Raw genomic sequence first — 21,554 nt, 5'->3', positions numbered from 1 at the left:
TAATACCTACCATTACGCCTTGTATTATCACAGTGTTTAGAAATTATCATCTCTTATGGGTCTTTCCCTATTATACTTTTTTTGGAATGTGACCAGTAACTAATATAATGTCATCCTCCTTATTGAGAAATTATTTTACAAAGATAGGCCCCAATCCTGCAAACATTTATGCACATGCATTGTTGAAATGCCTTAACTTATCATGTTTACTCTGTAAGAACAGAAGCATGGCATCAACAAAGTTGTTTTGCATGTAGTAAAGCTAGAATGGTAATAGTTGATACAGTGGTATACTCAATAAAAGTAGGCATCAATTTCATTTTGCAAGAGCTGAGATGAAACAACTAAGTAAATATAAGTCATATAGGGATGCATTTCTATCTAGATTAAGACTTAGAGGTTTTTTATTCTCAGTTTGATGATCAGATCATGAACGAATGCTTTCCTACCTTTAACTCATGGCAGGAAACCCCTTTACTACCTACTATCAAAGGGAATGTAATTGCATGCAAATATTAGATGGATAGATAGATAGATATCTGGAGAACTGTGTGAGAAATAAATTTCACAAGACTGAAAAATAAAGATTATCTGGAAGCATTAACTTGAATATACTGAGTGTTTGTACATATATTTTTGGAAAAGTAATTAATAGAAAATAGAATGGATTTATTTGGACTTAAATGTTTTACTTACTTGGGACCAAAGCTGGAGGATAAATCAACTTTATGACATATACACAAATTTCAGTTCTGAAGTATTGCTGTCATATATAGAATCAAATAATAATAGAATGGTTTGGGTTGGAAGAAACCTTTAAGATCATTTAGTTCCAACCTTCCTGTTACAGGCAGGGACACCTCCCGCTAGACAGGGTTTCTTAAAGCCCTGTTCAGTCTGAACTTGAATGCCTCCAGAGTGGGGATTCAAAATCTCTCTTGGAAACCTTTTTCAGCATCTCACCACTAACACATTAAAGATTTTCTTCCTAATATCTATTCTAATCTACTCTCTTCCAGTTTAAAAATTTTTCCTCATCCTGTCGCTATGAGCTGTCTCTCCCCAGCTTTCCTGTAGGCCCCCTTTAAGTACTTGGAAGGCTACTGTAAGTTCCCCAAGGAACTTCTCTAGGCTGAAGAGCTCCAGCTCAGCCTTCCTTGTACAACAGGTGGTCCAGCCTTCTGATTATCTCTGTGACCCTTCTCTGAACCTGCTCCAACAGCTTCTTATTTCGGGGAGCCCAGAACTGGATGCAGAACATGAGAACAGAGCAGAGGAGCAGAACCACCTCCCTCCACCTGCTGATCATGCTTCTCTTGATGCAATACAGGATGCAGTTGGCCTTCTGGGATGCAAGAACACATTGCATGCTCATGTTGAGTCTTTCATCATCTGACATGCTCAAATCCTTGTTGCTCTCAAGCCATTCTCTGCACAACCTGCATTTGTACTTAGGATTGCCCCTACCCATGTGCAGGACTTCCACTTGGCCTTGTTGAACTTCATGAGGTTGGCATGGGCCCATCTCTCAAGCCTGTCCAAGTCCATCTGGATGGCATCCCCTCCCTCTAGCATGTCAATTGCACTATTCAGCTTGGTGTCATCTGCAAACTTGCTGAGGGTGCACTCAATCCCACTGTTCACGTCACCTACAGAAATGTTAAATAGCACTTGTCCTAGTAGCAATCCCTAAGTGCAGCCAGTTCCTTATCCAATGAGTGATCTATCCATCAAATTCATCTTTCTCCAATTTGGTGACTAGGATGTCATGCAGGACAGTGTCAAAAGCTTTGCACAAGTCCAGATGGTACATGTCAGTTGGTCTTTATCCACTGATGCTATAAGTCCATCATAAAAGGACACCAACTTTGTCAGGCGGGATTTGCTCTTGGTGAAGCTGTGTTGGTTATGTCCAATCACCTCATGATTTTGCTAGGCATAGAAGTGAGACTGACTTGCCTGTAGTTCCCTGGATCTTCCTTTTTTTCTCTTCTTGGAAATGGAGGCCATGTTTCTTTTTTTCCAGTGAGTGGGAACTTCACCAGACTGCCATGACCTTCCATATATGATGGATAGCAGCCTGGTAACTTATACCGCCAGTTTCCTCAGAACCTGGGTGTGGATCCTATCCCACAGACTTGTGGACCTTCAGGTTCTTTAGATGATCTTGAACCTGATCTTCTCCCAGTTCTTACATTTGCTTTCTGCAACTTGGTTGGCATGGTTAGAGCCCTTGCTGGTGAAGACTGATGTCACTGAGTACCACAGATTTCTCCATGTCCTTCATGGCCAAGACTGTAGTTTCCTTCTGGTCCACATCTTCCCTGGCCTTCCTATACTGATTTTGTTACTGTTATTATTTTAATGATTTTCTTTAACATAACCCTTTAGTTTATCATTTAAAATTACAAATCGGTTTCAAAGTGTATTTTTAAGAAAGAAACTTTATACAAAAGATGTCAAAGACCACCATGATTTTTCAAGTTACCATTTTTTGCATAAATTGCAGAATATAATAGATCTTTTGCTATTGCTCTTTGCAGCAATAGAGAGAGAGAGAGAGAGAGAGAGAGTTGGATTTTATAGCAAAAAACCAAACCAAACAAACCCCACAAGAATATTCACTATTACCTGTGAAGGGCAAATGTAGCATACAAAAGTAAAATGATTACTTGAAATATTAAAACATGAAAAATGATATAATGATATTTTATGTTTATTTTGTTCACAGTAAAGAATTTGTGTGATACAATGCTGTCAAAAAAATAACATTTTAAAAAACTTCCTTGGTATTATTGTCCAGCATCATGAATGAGTTTACAGCTATATATTTTATATACGTTTAGTGTCAGGGAATTTAACTGACAGTTACAAAACTAAGAAGGCATCTTTTTTTCCCTATTGTTTGTCAAGCATAATTCATTTACCTTCCTGAATTATGGAAAATGGTTGAGTGAATCATTTCTACCTAAGGTTTTAAGGTTTTCTTCATTTATAGTGACCACTTAGGATGATTCTGAATTTCTCAGGTCTTGATATAGGCTTTGGATCTGTAAATATATCCAGGTATTTCAAAGACAGTTCACTGCTTGTCTGTTAATTTCTTCCTAACTGTCATTGTGGAATGCAATTTATGGCACTGTAATTGTCAGAAATACATTTATTCCAACAGTGGTAGTATCTTGGTTTTCTGTAGAGAATATCCTTTTATCGCACCTAAAATACTAGGGGAGGAAACCCTCTAAGATGGATGTTCTCTGAGGAAGTGCCCTTCTGATCCAAAATGCCCTGAGTGTAGCTATGAAGGGGTTGCATTTGTCTGCTGTTAGAACAAGTTTGATAAATCTGCTGGGGCAGTGGTCTGGTTCCAGTCCAGGCAAAGACTGAGTTTGGCAGTTTTTCTCACTAGAGAAGAGTAGAAGCTTGACATATTTTCCAACCCACTGCAACATTTTCATTTGTTCTTTGCCTTCCTCAGAGGTAACAAAGCAATTAAGGGAACAAGTTAAAATAAAAAAAAATAAAAAATAATTAAAAAAAAGGGAAATAAGCCAAAGGCTAAGTTGCTGCTTACAAAGTTCTGGAAAAACATACTGACTGAAAGATTCACAGAAACTTTATCTTTGAAGATTGATTTTATTTTATTATGAGATAGAAGTATACCAGTCAAACTGGCATTTTGAGTTTATCCTCAGACCACTATATATTTGGGATATAGGACAATTCTCCCAACATGAACGTTTTATTACAATTCAAAGAGAAAAAGTCAAATGTTAGCAGAGATGAAATGTATTAGATTATGTTCAGAATAAAATATCGCAACCTTAATGAATGCTCCTTCAAATGTAAATTTTTGTAAAAAAAATAACCATAAATATTTCCATATAGGTTTAGTAATAATGCAAGCAAACAAATTAGCAGAAGAGTACAAATAATAGAAGGGTTACAGTTTTTTTCTTACTATGCAGAAATACATGTATTATTTATTATAGAGAGAGGTATTATGTATTGAAACTAGAAATTATGTGGATGATCGTATTCTATAGAAAATATGTTTCAAATAACCAAAACCATAGGTAATGAGCTTTTACATGTTTGTTAATTGCTTAAAACTCTATTTCCTAAAACCAGTATTATTTTGTTTGTTTGTTTGTTTGTTTTGTTTTGTTTTGCAGTAAATGAGGGAGGTATTAAACAGGCATCCAATCTGTGTCCAGATCCTGGAGAACCGGAAAATGGAAAACGGATAGGCTCAGACTTTAGGTAAAATATAAAACCTATCTATCTTTGTATAATTTCTCTATTACTGAACTTGCTGAAAATCACTTGAAAAATGTATCTGTTCAAAACTTATCACTGCTCTTAGTAAAAACTGAAATACAACTCTATAAAATTACATATGGCAATATAAACTTTGGTTTATATGCAGAGATGAAATATGTTCTGTACTTGTACACATCTCTGTATCAGAGAATATACATCTCTGATCTGTAAAAAAAAACAAAACACAATGAAGACTCAAAAATGATGTTTCAGATATTATTTTAGAAATATTCTTTATAATCTTATGGAGAATACTGTAGTTTTTTACAGCATATTTTGATTTGATATATGTAGGTCTATTTTCATAGTAGTCCTCATGTTATTTCAACACTCCTTACGCAGACTAACTTTTTTTAAAAAAAATTGATGCATACCAAAACAGTTGTGAATACTACTATATAAAAAATGAAAAAGGGAAGTAAAAAAGTGTTTTCAAGATGAAATAATTGGAAGATATAATAATTGTGGTCTTGTAGTACTGGAGAGCAGGAATATTTACTGACAGAGAAGATATTTCTTTCCTTAAACCAAAAACCATACAAAAAATTATTGGTATAATTAATCCCTAATTTGATCTCTTTATGACATTACTATGAATCCAATCTTTTTAGAAAGAAGTTGGAAAATACTTTAAAAAATCAAACTAATACTGAATTGTTTATCTTTCTGTTTAATGGAGATTCCAGGAACAGTCAAAAATACTGTTAACTTTGAAGACAGAATTTATGGTTCTTTCTAACAAGTTAGATTGCAGAGCAATAATAGCTTCTGAAAGCATAAGCTCCTCAATGTCTTCATTGTCATCTCAATTTTACATTTCATATGTCCTGAAACTAAATCTTTTTCTCTGGAAATTCGAATTTCTGTAGTTCAATTTCTTCAAATATAAGAACTATCTGGTTAGATTAGTCTTCTGAGAACAAATACAATCTAGCTAAGCATCTCCTTAATAATCTGTCTCCTCTGGCTGCAGTTGTCAGAAACAGCCCAGAATGTACGTTATTACCTGTATGACTGCTACCTGTTATTTAATAAAAGAAACATTTTTCCCATTGTCAGTACTAGTATGGAAGATATAAAAAAAGTTTTAATATGATAAATAGTTTTCTCTTGGTCTTGGTGGTTGTGTTGTTATTTTGTTTATTTGTTTGTTTGGTTCTTTTTTTTTTTTTTTTTTTTTTTTTTTAATTGTTAGGCTTTGGAAGCCTTTTTTCTTTGTTTGAAGTGGAATAAACATAGCCAAACTGAATTGCAGTTGGGCAGTATATTATTACAATACAAATATATTTCTTTTACAATATCTTTTAAATCTTTTACAATATCTTGACTGAACCTATCCCTAATCTTCCATGTCTTTTATGTAGTCCAATTAAGTGTTCAGAAATGAGATTCAGATCAAATTTGAATCCTAACAGAGCAGAAAACTGTTAAGACAGTCATCAAGACGCTAATGTGATCTTAAAAATACAGATTCTATTGAGGCAGAGAAGTATACAAAGTTTATATTCAAGGCAGTTCTTGTTGGGGTCCACTTAGTTTCTATAGTGTTTTATGTCAAAAGATTAATACAAACAAAAAATTAATCTGTGAGCAGGCATACCTGAAGGAACACACAAGTTTCTGCTGAAATGCAGCCTACACGTTCTATTGAGTAAGATCTGACTGTGCAGAGACATTTGATCATCATTATAACATACTTACCAGCACATCCCCACAGTTATGTATGTCAGATGATAAACCCAAACAAACAAATTTAATCTCATATTAATTAGGTTACAGACATTTTTGTTTAAATGCCACTGGATGCCATGGCGTATTTCTTTGAGTATCTAAGTGTCTTTAAGAGTTTTTGCGAAATGATTTAACTGCTGTCTTTTAAGACGGGAAGCAGAGTGAAAACTAGCTATCAGTATCGTAGTCTAACATTCTAAGCAACTAATTATGATACTGATTACCTGAATTACAATATAAACAACACTAATTTCTGCTTTTATTGAACATTGTAAGTTACATTATAGCTCTTTTCTTTGGAAGAATGACTTTGAAGTGTAGCCACATTAACAATCAGTTTTACTCTTAATTTTCTGTAAAGCTTCTCTGAATCGCATGCTCTTCTCTGCATATATTCAAAGTGAATATCTAGACCTTGAAACTACAAACATCCTGAAGTTTTAACAAAACTCAGAGCATTCAGTGAGATGCAAGGCTAGCTTAAAATGGAATAGCATGTTTCGTTTGCTAGCGGCCAGCTGTTTCCTGTGTCAAGCAGCTGCTTCTGATAGATGTAAACTTTGTGGGAAAAGGTGAAAACCGAAGAACTGCTGTAATAGAATTCTGAATGGTCCCCAGGGTTTTGGGAGGCATCGGTTTCATCTGCAGTTGAAATTTAGTCTTCACCTTGGTTTTTTCAGCACCTACTAAGGAGTAACTGCTATCTATTTACCAGAAGTTTAAAATATTTAGATTGTGTGATATTATATCTTGGAATCCTAACATCTTGTTGTCATATTTCTAAATACTGTATCAGCTGATCTACAGTAAATATTTATATACATACTTTTGACCTTGGACATGTGCTGCAGCTTAGCTGAACTTTCTTACTGTGACTCAAGCAGACTTTTAGATTATATCTGTAGATGATAATTACTGATCAGTGATGTGTAGAAAGTTATTAGTTCAAGAAAATTTGATTCACTACGTGGCTGTGAAATCTTATGTATAGCCTCAGTTTCTTTTACATCAGATGGAGAAAATTATATGTTCACTGTAATACTGATTATTCATGTATGTTATTATTAAAATGTATCATAATATCCGTTTTTTGATTTCAACAACCTTCAAGAGATGATGTTTAGCTGTTTCTGGGATGTTGTTTTTTTTTTCTCTTTGGGCAGAAAGGCGCTTGAGGTTTGGAAAGTGTAGGGAAATATGACAGAAAATCATGTAAAACATGTAGATTACCTTTTTGTATACTGAAATGTACACATGAATTTTATATTGATTCCACAGAATTGGAATAGAACTACAATATAGGAATTCAGAACTATTACATTCAGTACAAAAGTTCAAACTACATAGTATCCTTTTAATTAATCTATCCCAAATATCCAGTACAAAATTTACATGTAAAATTCAATGTAACATACATGTAAATTCAAAACCATGAATCATTTCCTGCTACAGCTTGAAGTTTGATTCCTTGCATAATTGATTCATTTCCAATAATAATTTAAATTACTTCATTAGAGATTTTCTTTACTGAATTTATATTGTGTTTTCCATAGAGGATTTCCAACTTTGGTGAAGAAGGAGCAGACTTCATAAAGTAGATATGAGATTGAAGTATTTTCTTAAATTCATCTAGATTTCTTATTTATTTATTTATAATTCTAATGAGAAATATATCCTTTTTTTTTACTGTCAATTATTTTTGTCCTCTTACAAATATAAACTTTCAAATAAAGTTGTTGAGAGACACAGGTCAAGTACTCTTTTTTTTCTTTTAATCTAAGAACAGTATCTTGTATATGTGAGAGTTTTAAGACAGTTACAAACTAATAAACATCTTGAGTTAATCAGATAATCTTTAGTTATATGGGTCCTTAAGAGCTCATCTACTCCAACCTCCTTTCTAACGTTAAGACTAAACCAGCTCAGCTGTGGCTTTGTTTAGCCAGTCCTGAGAACTTCCAGCAATGGGTAATCTGTACATTTTTTGCATGCCTTCCTTGTATGAAGTTATGAAGATTCTTGAAATGTAAAACTTGAATCTTCTAAACCTACCATTATGTATTTTCTGCCACAACAGGATAAGTTTGGATTATTCATCTTTGTAAATATTCTTCAGGTAATTATGGCCTTTTATTATCTGCTAATTAGCTTCCTCTTTGTCATACTAAAGAGTAGTTCCCTCAACCTTTCACAGTAGATGAAAGGCCTATGACCATCTTCTCCTTGGAGAGAAATAAATCTGAAGAGCGTAGTTGTAAAGTTACCTGTATGTCATTTTGCCTTAGTGCTAATAAGTACCTCCTAGTATCTGGATGGACTTTTCGAATGTGAGTTGTATGTACCTCATCTACTGCATCTTTGGAGGGAAGTGACACTTGATTCTCCCGCAGTGCAAAATTCAATTATCAAATTCTTTTTAGAAGAAGATAGATCTTGAACTGAATATTTCACTCAAGGAATGAAAGGTTTTGGACAAAAATATCATTACGAGAAAAAAGAATAATTTCTTCTATTAGACAACTTCTAATGATTGAATGATTTCTTCCATTTTTTGAAAGAATGCATGGGTAGATAATGTAAGAAAAACATTCATAAATGCTAACATTTCCTAGGCTTTTCTAGGCTTCCTGAGATATTCAATTACTTGGAGTTTGCTTGACAATCTCACATCAGTCCATGTGCCTTTATGGATGCCACTCTTATCCTGTTGCAAGACCAGAATGATTATACATTGAGTGTAAATTTCTTGCAGAGTTTCTTTCTTGTCCTTCTCTTGACTTTTCAGACAGGAAGCATTCATTTTATTTTTTATTTATTTTTATTTTTTTGAGACAGTTTGTCGTAGGAACTTGTCTCTGATTCTTTTGTTTTCTTCCTTAGTCCATTATTTTATCATCTTCCCATCCAAGAGCCCTTATTAGATCTCACTGATGGGGCACATGCATCATTAGCTTTCTAAATTTTCCTATTTAAATGAGTTTATAACTCCTGCATGTTTAACATTCATGTATTATCAAATATCCACTTCATATAAAAACTGATTTGGACAAGTGAAGTGGACTGGATAATCTAAATGTTATTCATATTTTTGCAGTAAAAAGAAGCTTCATTACAATTTCCACCCTCTGAAATAATAGGCTTGTACTGATGCTTACAGTTTTGATATCTTCAGTAAATGGAAATGAATTTCTGCTTACAAAACAGATTGAACTCCTCAGTGTTTTCTTTTGAAATCAGTCTATGATTATTTAAAGTTAATATATTTCACGTTATTGTTTTTAGATGTTATTTTACTTTCAAAAGGAAAGAATGAAAGATTGTCTGATTCCTTCAGCTTTGCTTTCCGCAGCAGACATCTTCTGGTGAAAAATCCAAACTTGAGAAATTTATTCTTATTTTCCCAATTTCTACTTTACAAGACTTCTTAACTCTATACTTACTGGAGTAGCTGAATATAGATTTTAAAGATAATATAATCTTTCCATTTTATAATTTTGAAATTTCTTCCATCTCTTTGATTTGCCTTATGTTTTTTTACTCATTAGTACCATATAGAATCTTCTCAGTTGTACCTTGCAAGGGACATTACATGACATTTTCCTCACTGCAACTCTTTGTTGTCCCCTTCTTTTACAAACAATTTCATGTATTTTACTATTCTGATTCTTATATAAAGAACTTTATATGAATAGTTTGTAGAGCTGGTATCTTCTATAAATCCTCTTTTTCTGAGATGTTTCTTTAGGTGACTAAAAAATCATTAATGTATCCATTATTTATAAGCTATGTCTCTGAAAATCTCAGACTCTCCCCAGACTTCATCAGCACAACAGACTTTACTGGACACTACTCCTTTTCAAACAAAGTAAGAAAGCTATTCTAACTCCCTTACATTTAAATTCTTTTTCCTTTTAGTATCAAATCTTCTTTACTTAGCAAGTTAACCTCTGGAATATATGCTCAGTCTCTTTCATTTTTTGCTTGTCAACTGGATCAAAATTGAAGTTATTTTTGCAGCACTAAACTGCTTGTGTATAAGAAAAGACAAACAGAAAAAGAAGAAAAACCATGAAAACCTGGGGTCTTCTTTCCCAGACTTTGCATAGACTAATGATATTTAGAATTGCTTTGAGCAAAAAGGAACTCAGTACCTTATGAGATCAAATTAGGGCATCAATGCAGAGCAGAACAATCCCTTCTCTCAGCCATCTAGCAATGCTGGGCCACACTGCCAGGCACATTGCTGTCTCATATTTAACTTGCCATCAAACAGAACCCCCAGAAGACTTTAAGTGGGGCTGTTCTTCAAACTCTTGTCCCATGGTAACTCTGCCTAGACTGTGGAATACCTTTAGTCATGTGATTTATGCTAGCTATAAAGGGATAGTTGTTAGTATTGAGCCATCTAAAAATATGAATAATTAGGATATATTTTATTTTTCTTCAGGTTTATAATATACCGCTTTTGTAAACCTTCTCAAGATACTATGTTCTATTGTATTTCTGATTATAAAATGCCAGTCTTTGTTGCGTGCTTTTGCAAGGAAACATCTTTACACAGTTAGTGTGGAATTTAGTAGTGATGTAAGATTTATTTTTCCATAAAATTTCATCACACATTTTAAACATGAAAACATAAGTCTTTAGTATTAATCACTGTGAAGATGCTGAAAACGATGATAGCTCCAAAATCCACTTGCAAAATGCATTTTATTATAATTTGCATTATCACAATACATCAGATATTCAAAATATTAAATCCGAATTCACTTGATTCTTATCAAAATTTCTTCAGTAGGATCTTTGATTTAGTATTTTGGGCTTATTCCTTAATTAGAAAATAAAGAAGGATATTTCAAAATTTTGAGCTGAAACACAAGGTAACTCACTGCAGATGTATAATTCCACTTCACCAGGCTTACATGAGGAATAGGGTGAATAATAAAACACCATTTAATTTAAATTCATAGTGATGATAATTTAGCAAATGAGAATAGAAAATGTGCATTCTGAAAAGCTGTATGATGTAATCAGTTATCCTCTGTCTTTTTTTTTTTATATATACCATACTACTGTGGCAGACAAACCAGTAAAAAAACAGTAAGCTGAACTTAGGTAATGTAAGATACTGATGTCAGAATAAGGCATGATATATTTTCTGTTTTCAGCTCTAACTGGGAATTGAAACAATCGTGATATTTTACAGCAAGAAGAATTATCTCAATAATATACATTTACGTATCAAGTTTTTTAACTTTCCTCAACTGAAAAAAAAAAAAAAATTGTTACCTCAGAAAACACAGATAAAAACTAACCAAGCAAATAAACAAACCAAACAATCTTTTTCCTGCTTTTTTCCAGTTCTGTACTGTGCCAAATTTGTATCACCAAATGTCCGCGTCATGTGGAAAAATTCAAAATCTTTTCAACCCTGCCCATCACTTCATTAATAGTCACAGCTACATACCAAGGAAGATGTTTTTAGAATTATTTCCTACCATGACTTTCAGAAATGCATATTTGCCTTTTAGCTTTCATTGTCAAGTAGTTGTGGTATTCACATTCTTGTTACTGGGAAGAGTAAAACATATCACATATGTGGAGACACAATTTTACTGTTAGCTTAACTAAAATCTTAATCTGCTAGGAAAAAAACAAAAATCAGCTATTAGTAGAATTTTTACAGTAATACATTCCTAGTCAAAATTGTGCCAAAATTCAAGTAAAAAATATGAAAATGTCTCATTAATAATATACCACATCAATGATATTTGAGAAAAACTTTTCCTTGATTTTTCAATATCTCTTTGGGTTCTAAATTGAAATGCACCAATCTTTCTCCAGTAGAAGCAGAGGTGACAACCTGTATCTCAAGTTCTTAACCAGGAAGTGTATAATGTTTATAGTGGGATTTTCTTTCTCAGTCATGTGGTTGACATTTTTGGTAATCACAATCTTTCTTGCATGTTTCTAGCTTTGATTAATATAAGTGACTGCTCTTTCATAGAATAATGGAAAATCTTGAGCTGGAAGAGACCAACAAAGATCATCAAGTGCAAGTCTTGGATCCAGTTTCTTACAGAATGCTTAGATTTGTCAGATCTTTATTATGCAGAAGTTAGGCCTGACTAACTTCTAGCTCATGTAATCTCCAGGAAAATGTTAAAAAAAAAAAAAAAAAAAGTAAACCAGCTCTGGACAAGGAAAACAAAAGAGGTCTGAAGACTGCATAGCTGCAGCCTCTTAATATCAATAAGAAAAGTAATACTTAATGGGTTACATTAGTATTGTTAAAAGTGTTATATATGTAAAAGGGTGCAAAAATCGACTAATAACTATTTTTAAAAAATGCATCTTCTTTTCATGTCACCGCTTGATTTTAGCTTGGGAGCAACAGTAAAATTCTCTTGTGATGAAGATTATGTGTTACAAGGCTCAAAAAGCATCACCTGTCAGAGGATAGCTGAAGTTTTTGCTGCATGGAGTGATCATAGACCTGTGTGTAAAGGTAAAGAGGAATTTTGATCCTTTTAGTAATTTGTTCATTTCAGGTTTATCAACTGCCTGATAGCCAAACCTATTAAATGATATTTTGTAAGTACTTGAAGAGTATAATCACAGAATTGTAGGAGTTGGAAGGGATCTCTAGAGATCAGTTAGCCCAACCCCCCAGATAAAGCAGGTTTCCTACAGTTTGCTGCACAAGCATCGTCCAGGAGGAGTTTGAATATGTCCAGAGTTTAAAGTGAAACTAGAAAGAAAAATAAAGTAATAATTTTGTTGGAAGCTAGGAGTTCTGACAAACTTCTGTTTCTATGTGAAACTGATGAATACTTGTTGATTAGATATCTAAAACTGTTATTTATAATTAGAACTCGTAATTGAAAACAAATTAACTTCTTTAAGCTTACTGACTTCATAGAACTTGTTAATTCCACCTTAAAATGCAGAAGACCAATATTCAGAAAGATTGATGCAAAGCCATATGGAGAAAAAACAGACAGATGTTATAGATATTATAGTTTGTCAAATATACAATGTGATGGAGTGTCATTAGTAGCTGTTTTAACTAACTTCAGTGTGCTGTAATTTTGTTCTTTTTATTAACAAGAGGTTTTAATTACACTCTTAGATGTACTAAAAATGAAATATAAGATTTTTCTAGTTTAATAATTATGTGTTCTTTAGGTTTTATGCATAGAACATACAGTAAACATTTTGAGATATTTTTGCATAAGTAGGATAAATATCAAGTGTGTACAAAATTATGTGTGCATCTGCTTGGTGAATTTGCATATTTGTTTACAACCCATTTGGGCAAACAAATCAGACCATTGTGTACAAATGTTATTTTATGCAAGAAATTGTCTTGAGAACTGATTCAGCTTTGCAGATAACAAGGGCACAAGTGGTATTAAATATTTCACCTGTTATTGTTTTAAATGTCATTTAAAGTGCTACTTGAACCGTTGTTTTTTATTTGAATATTACAGCAATGTTTTTCAATTGCATGTGTAAAAGTTATTATGCAAACACACACACAAAACTGAGCAACACAGTTATGATTTATTTTTTAAAAATATGAATATTAGTTATTATATTACTATACTGTTCTAAACAGGAAGTTTCCGGTTGTATTAGATGCATTTGACTTGACAACATAAATCCTCATAATTTGTTCTCTCAGGGCATATGAGTAACAGAGTGTAACTGCCTGCCAAAAATGAAAGATTAACTCTCTTTAGGAGTTATCATATTATACCAGCTGGAACTGACATAGGAACATATTAATGAAAGTGAAAGCTGGAATAAATTATTTCTGCAGAAGAAATGCAAGGGTTTGAGAATGAAAACTGGTAGAACACTTCTAAAACAAAAGGTCATCAATGTTTTTTAATTTAAAGAGTAATTTCCAGGAAAATGCTGCTCTAGAAGTCTATTTAAATGTAAACATTTTGACTTCTCAAAGAGACTATGAGGAAACTATAAAATTATGCTAGATATTGTGGCTAGATTTTGTTACAAACAGATTAGATTGTGGTATTGTCACAATGATTCTTCCCTTTCTGTCCTTTTTAATGTATTTTATTATTTTTCTTAGCCCTCATCTCAGCAGATAGGAAACATGTCAGAAAATGAAGGTGTTTGTCTCAGTGTGATTTGCAGACAGCATACTTAGAAAATGATTTAAAATATAGAGTCAGAGGAAAATATGGCTTTGTGTTGTAGAACCTGATGAATTAAGATAAGCAGCAGATGACAAATAACTCACTGCTTTTATTTATATATAAATAAAATATATTTTATAAATTTGTTTGTTTGTTTGTTTGTTTGTTTGTTTATTAAGAATCAAATTTCTTCCACTTTCTGAGACACTTGATTTTCAGCTGGAATTTTTTCAAGATCCGCAAAACATTCAAGGAGCAGTGAGGTGTTTTTAATGTGTTGCAATATAATTTGCCACTTGCCAACATGCCAACCAAGGCATGAACTAATAATTATTGATCTTAGATTATTTGCATTTAAGGTTTATTTAGATTCTACAGTGGAATATGGTATACTGGATGAGAAAAGTACTGAAAAATATCATGCGATTAAATACAGCCTTTCTTACTCCACTGTTCAGGCCACTTCCACTATGGATAGGATTGTTTTTCCAAATAAAAGTTTATTCTCTCACATTAGAATTTTATACTGTTGAATCATACTTTTGCAGAAACATAAATTGTAATGTTTTCTTCCTGGATAATATTTTCGTTCCACAATTCTTCATAAAAATGTCAGTCTATGCTAATAGTTTATACATAATAACAGTATATGAACTGTTATGTATTTAGCTTGCGAAGATAGCACTGTTTTTGATTTTATTTAGGAAAGAACTCAAATAGAACTATATTTACCATTTAGCTACTGTACTTCACATGATACATTTTAGCATATACTTTATCCTTCTGGTCTGAAAGAACACTGAACACTCAGTGTTCTTTACAAAAACAAAAAAACCCCAATCTTCTCATTTCAATTTCTTGTGTTTCTGATAGAATATGTTTATGTCTAAATTCAGAGCTAAAAAATGATCTTATCCTATTAAAGAACATTTGTTCTATGGAACATTTGTTCTATATCCTATCACTTCCAAAATAATAATAATAATAATGATGATGATTAAAAAAAATGAAAAAAAAAAAAATAAAAAAAACAGTCAGAGAGTAGTTTGTTTACTGTGATATTAGAGACTCAGTAACATTAAATAAAATGTATATTTCAATTTTTGGAAAGATGAAAACAACTACACATTTCTGGACTGTTCTGCTAAAGTATTATTAAATGTTTACTGAAGTAGAATTAGGCAAAGGATTTAAACTAGTGGCCATTTCCTATTCGTATTTTTGACAGCAGATAATTATAAACTGTACAGTTGATGTCATATATGAACTTTAAGGTGTCTTGCATGTCTTATTTGGTCTATCTAACACAAATAGGATTTTTCCTATTAACCATGGAAGAATCAAAATTTTATGCATAGGCATGCAATATTTGTACATTTAATTGATATTTAAACTTGATCAGTATTTTAACTTTTTTATTTGTACTAGCTTAAAATTTGCTATCTTTACAGCAGATGCCTGATTCTATTGTATAATGGGAAAGAATAACAAGAACATCAAAATACCTTTTTGTACAGTTTGCTGCTTCTAAACATGCCAGTGTGATTGCATGACAGAAAATCCCAGTCTTCTCAATGATTGTTTTGTATGACAAATTTATTTTCACCTGATTTTTGCCAGTTATTCTTCTATTATTCTTAGATAGAGTTTTTTACCAATGATTAATAAAAATGAAATATCTGTCTATCAGAAAAATATTTTAAACTTCAAGGAAGTTTTTTTTTTCCCCTAGCTTTATGTTATATTTTGCTGCCATTTATAGCTTTTGTAAGAGAAGAGAATTGGAATTTTACTGAATGAAAATACTGTAGATATGAATTGCAAGAGTACTTACAATATACTGTTATCACAGGGCAGTGGGTAAAAAAATAATCTTGCATACTTCCTGTGAAATATTAAAAAACGTTCAAAGTATGTGAGAATCTTGGAACAAACATTTACTCTGCATACAATTGCAGTTGGAGTCTGATATTTCAAAGAAGAAAATGTGTGCTGTTAGTTACATCCTATCAGAATACATGCATCCTAATCCCCCCAAAATATCTGTAGTTTTTATAACATGACTACTTACATTGACTTCTCTGTAAATTCATTGCGGAGAGAAAGTTTAAAGACTTTGGGATTGAGACCCTACTTATTTATTTGTCATGGAATTCAGCATCCCCTTACAAGGTAATGCCATTCTTACAAAGCCAACTTGCTTAAGCAGAGACAATTATCTAGTTTATGAAACTACTTGCTACTTGATAAATCTCTTCCTCTCATTTATGTTTCAGGAAATGAAACAGATAGATCTATTCACAGTTGGTCGATTAGCCTTTTCATTTTCATGCCTGCTGCTCCTGTTTTTTGCTTGCTTGTTTCTCAGTTTCTGTGAAGCATTTGTGAAAGCTGCCTTTCATAAGCCTTCTGGAAAGTCAGCAACAAGCTCTGCAACAAGTACAATATTTTTAAAAAAGCTCATCCAGTATGTAGAATGAAATTATTTCTTTCAAATAATTCTTTGTACTAGAGAAAACTAAAGGAGAGAAAAAACTTACCATTTTAATTGGGATCACCTCATTAACAGGTACGCTACAAAATAATTTGAATTAATAATAAAGCAAGAAACAAACAGTATTATGCATTTAAATTGGGCTCTGAAAATTTTGAAACAATTTTTTTCCTTCATATTCCATTTTGGTCAGTGATTGACTAACAGCATTTTTGTAATAAAACTAAATTTATGAACTCATTAAGTAGCATTTGTAATTTGATAAACTAACGTTATAAATATCACTTTGATTAGCATGGATATGCCATCAGAACGTACATCATGAATGTTACCTCTTCCTTTCATAAACACGCTAGTAATGGCAGTGGCAATGGCAGTGGCAGTATTGGTGGTAGTATCTTCTGAGTTCAAGGTTTGTGAGGCCATGAGGGTGTCTGAGAGGTGTTTTGGGCCTCAGAATGTGTGTGTGTAGGCATCAGCTGGCAGGCAACTTCTTTCACAGGCAGCCAAGTCAGAGTTGTGTGGTGCCTGAAACCCTGATGGCTTCCTCTGGTAACAGAATCGTAGAATCAAAAGGATTGGAAGGGATCTCTGGAGATCATCTAGTCGAAACCCATGATAAAGCCTATGCTATCATAGGTGTAGCTACATTAGTAGTATTAGCTGCATAGGAATATGTCCGGGTGGGTTTTAAATATGTCCGGAGGATACTCCACGAATTCTCTATGCAGCTTTTTTCAGTGATCTGTCATCTTTAAAGTAAAAGTTTTTGCTTGTGTTCATATGGAACTTCTTGAGTTCCAGGTTGCTCCCTTTGGCCCTTGTTCTGTCATGGGGCTATACTGAAAAGAGCCTCACCATGTCCACTTGACTTCTACCCATTATATATCTATAACCCTCAGTAAGATTCCTCCCTCTGTCTTCCCCACGTTAAAGAGTCCCAGGTCTCTTAACCTTTCCTCATGAGAGAAATGCTTCAGGTCCCTATTCATCTTCATAACCCTCCACTGGACGCTCTCTAGAAGTTACCTGTCTTCTTTCAACTGGGAAGCCCAGGACAGAACACAACACTCAAGATATGGCCTCACCAAGACAGAGCAGAGGGAGAGGAGAATCTCTGTCCACTTGTTGGCCACATCCTTTATAATGTACCCCAGGATACCATTGCCTTTTTGTCCACAAAGCCACACTGCTGGCACATGGTCAACCTGTTGTCCACCAAGACACTCAGGTCCTTCTCCACAGAGCTCCTTTCTAGAAGGACAGCTCCTAATCTAACCTGTACTAATGCAGATGTTGGACACTGAAGTCTTCCTTTATGCAGACTCTCTTACTTTCAGGATCTGAGGTTCCTGAAGGCCAGACTTAGCAATATAGACTGAAGCAAAGAAGGTGTTCAGTAACTCCGTCTTCTCAGTGTCTTCTGTTACTGGCGTACCCATATTATTCAGAAGCAGGCCAACATTTTACCTAGTCTTTCTTTTGCTATTAACATACTTAAAAAAGTCTTTCTTCTTGTCCTTGACCTCCCTCACCAAAATTTATTCCATGTGGGCATTAGTCTTCCTCACCTGATCCCTCTATGCCCTGACAACTTTCCTATTTTCCTTTCACATGGCCAGGTAACATACTAAACACTACTTTGTAATATGGCAGCAAGTAGGCATAGACATTGTAATCACCCACCAAGAAGCTGTGCCCTCTGCTCCTGATCCTTCAGCACCCTTTAAAACTAATGCAGCCACTTGGACAGAGCTCTGAGCACTCCATGTGGCCACCCAGTTTTCAGGTTCCATGTGTGCCAGGTACTTCTCTCTGAGATGGAGGGTAAGAGCACACACACCTGTGTGAGGTGTGCCCAGGTAGATTAGTAGCTTGGCCTTGTGGTAAAGCTTCAGGAAGAGGTACAGAGAGGCATCTGGGAGTCCAAGAAGATGACAGATCAAAGGAGCCATACTCTGTCCTCTCTGGTATGTACATGACCATCTATTGTGGCTGCTACTGAGGTTGGTCCAGTATCTGATCTGTATCAGAATAAAGGCCGCAACTTGAAAGACATCATGAATAAGAGCCTTGCAGAGGGATCTAGGAAGTTTAGAGCACTGGACAGTGATCAGCAGCAATAAATTAAATGAGTAAGTGCTAAGTTCTACACCTAGGATGGAGTAATGCTGGACTCAGGTACTGACTAGGAGATGATTATCAGGAGAACTCAAGAGAAAGTTATTTGGGGATGCTGTTTGGTAGCAGGCTCACAATGAGACAACAATGTGCTCTGGCAGCCAAGAGCGAAACTGCATTCTGGGATGCATTAAACACAGTGTAGCCAGTCTATTTAAAGAGGTGATTCTCCTATATTTAGCACCAGTGTTGGCTCACTTCAAACTTTCTTTCAGTTTTGGTCTCCACAATATAAAAAGGATATTGCATACTTGAGTTCTTCCTGATTAGGTCAACAATGCTGGTAAAAGAACTAGAAAATATCTCATGTGAGAAGAGCCTGAGGACACTTGTTTTGTCTAGTTTGGAGAAAAGGAGGCTGAGAGGCAATTTCTCTCTGGAACTTTCTAAGAATAGGAAGTGGAGTGGGAGATACCCATCTCTTCTCCCTGCTAACCAGTCATGAGATGCAAAAACGGCATCAAGTTGTGCCAAGAAATATTCTGACTAGATACGTGGAAAAATTTCTTTACTGTGAACCTAGCTTCCAGGCTCTTGTTCTGTTCAAGAGGAATTTGAATAATGACCTAAACAATTTCCTTTAACTTCTCTTTAGCCCTGAAGTGGTCAGGCAATTGGACTTGACCTTTCTGTGTTCCTTACAACAGAAATGTTCTAATTTCTAATTATAACTTCTATAACACTTTTGCTTATCTTTAGTATGTGTTTGAAAAATCCACCTTCTATCTGAAATGCACGAATGTATGTGGACCTCTTAAAAGTGATAGTAAGAATATGACTATACATATACATACACATATATATGCAGATAATGCATTACAGACAAATAGGACCGAAAGTAGTCAACTAGTCAGCATCTACTTTCATATTCCAATTATGTTTAAACCTAGAATATTCTTGTCTAGTGTTTTTAGGTAGTTCTTGAGCATTCGAGTCCTTCATTAGCCTTGCAAGTGCAAGAGTTTTTGTGAATTCAGATGTGAACCCTTGTGCTGTACTTAAACAACTCTCTGTTAGTTCATTTCTCTTTTCTGTGATTTACTGCATACTTCAATACCTTCTCTTTAAATAACCAACAGCAGTTCAATCAGTCCTTTGTTGTAGATTATATTTATAGACCTTTAGCCTTTTTCATCATTTTTGCAATGGGCCCATGTCCTTCTTAAAATACAATTTCTAAAAATAATCTCTGTCTTTTCCCAATGCTCTGTAGAGAGGAGGAATCATTTTCTCATTTTCACACATTTTTCTGCCTATCAGACCATGCATATTGTCTAGTTAATTGTCTTCTCATGAATGTGAGTTATTTTTACTAGTATTATTAAATTTCTGTGTCACTGCTTCTGTGTAACCTGTGAAGAGTTGCCTAGTATCTTGTTACTTATACTGCATTTATGAATTGGTTATACCTGCTTCTGTGTTTTATCTAATACTTGTTCTATTGAACTGTGTCTTATTTTAATGTCAGTTTTTTCAGCGTCTCATTTTTAATTAGAACTGTTTTTGTTAATATACACTCAGTCCCTCCCAGCTCTGTGCTAAATGGAGAGTTAGCGTGTATTAATAAGTAATAATAAGAGTAATAAATAAATAAGTACTTTTTTTTTTCCATCCATGGTGTTATGGACAGTACTGGATGAAACCTGGCCCAGAACAAAACTCAGTGAAAACTCAATCAGTTATTCTTAATTTTTGACAGTAAAACATTGTTCATAGACTCAGAGAAGTCTAGCGTTGAAAGGATCTCAGGAAATATTTACTTTATTTATGGAAGCATGCTGCATGCATTTTTGCTTCAAGGACATATTCTTACTTCATATACACTTCCATGTCAGATGCTGCTTTGTCAGACTGCTCCTCTGCAGCTATTTGTCAGACAGCAACAAAATATAATAGAATATTGGTAGGAAAGTTCAACCTCTACTGCCGTATCAGCAGCACTGGCCTCTGATGTTGTGAGCCAATATAATAAAATAGGAGGCATTACTTTCAGTGCAGTCCTTATAGTATCCATAAATAATTTCTGAATAGCAGCAGTTGTCATATTTAAAGAGATATATTTTTGTAAGTAATGAAACAAAAGCTAGTTAACTGCACAAAAGCTGAACTTTTAATTAAAAAAAAAAAAGGAAAATAAAAACAAAAAATCAGAATTATTATTTGCTGTTTTCACAGGGAACACAAACATCCAATTAGGATTTATCAGCAAAAGGGAGACATTAAAAAAAAAAAAATTTGCAAAAGTTAGTGGCCAGAAAAGCAAGCAAAATGACCCATTAAATGGCAAAGAAAATGACTCATTAAAAAATAATAATAACTTTCATTTCACTTTTTGAATCTCAGAAAATTGATATGTTTTGGACCTGCTTGCTGGTAAAATGTCAGTTTATTATGTGGCATGCTAAAATGTTTGCATTTTTATGCTTTTGTTATACAAATTGATCCTCTAAATCTATGTATACATATGTTTCATAGATTTTTTTAATTCTCTATAGAAGAAGTGTAATGTAAAATATTATCAATTCCATGAAAAATATTCCATTACTAATTTTATTATTTTATCTTTTTCCAATGCTTAACCATTTTTTTTTATTTTCTCCTGTTTTAGTCTCTTCTCAGTAAATGGCCTTAATAATACCTCTTTGAATATCCAAATA

General features: G+C 33.7%; 1 protein-coding gene across 2 annotated transcripts in view; it reads left to right on the top strand.

The window, feature by feature from the left end:
- CSMD3 (CUB and Sushi multiple domains 3) overlaps positions 1 to 21,554 on the top strand; it is a 512,773-nt gene that overhangs the window by 228,084 nt on the left and 263,135 nt on the right. For both annotated transcript variants that reach the window (XM_052703606.1, XM_052703607.1), the window contains 2 exons: positions 4,176 to 4,263; positions 12,438 to 12,562. In XM_052703606.1, coding sequence (XP_052559566.1) covers positions 4,176 to 4,263; positions 12,438 to 12,562 — 213 coding nt within the window. The remainder of the gene's footprint in view (positions 1 to 4,175; positions 4,264 to 12,437; positions 12,563 to 21,554) is intronic.

This window comes from Tympanuchus pallidicinctus, unplaced genomic scaffold (genome assembly GCF_026119805.1).
Source record: "Tympanuchus pallidicinctus isolate F22 unplaced genomic scaffold, pur_lepc_1.0 scaffold5, whole genome shotgun sequence".
Lineage (NCBI taxonomy): Eukaryota > Metazoa > Chordata > Aves > Galliformes > Phasianidae > Tympanuchus > Tympanuchus pallidicinctus.
This window is presented reverse-complemented; position numbering and strand designations above follow the sequence as displayed.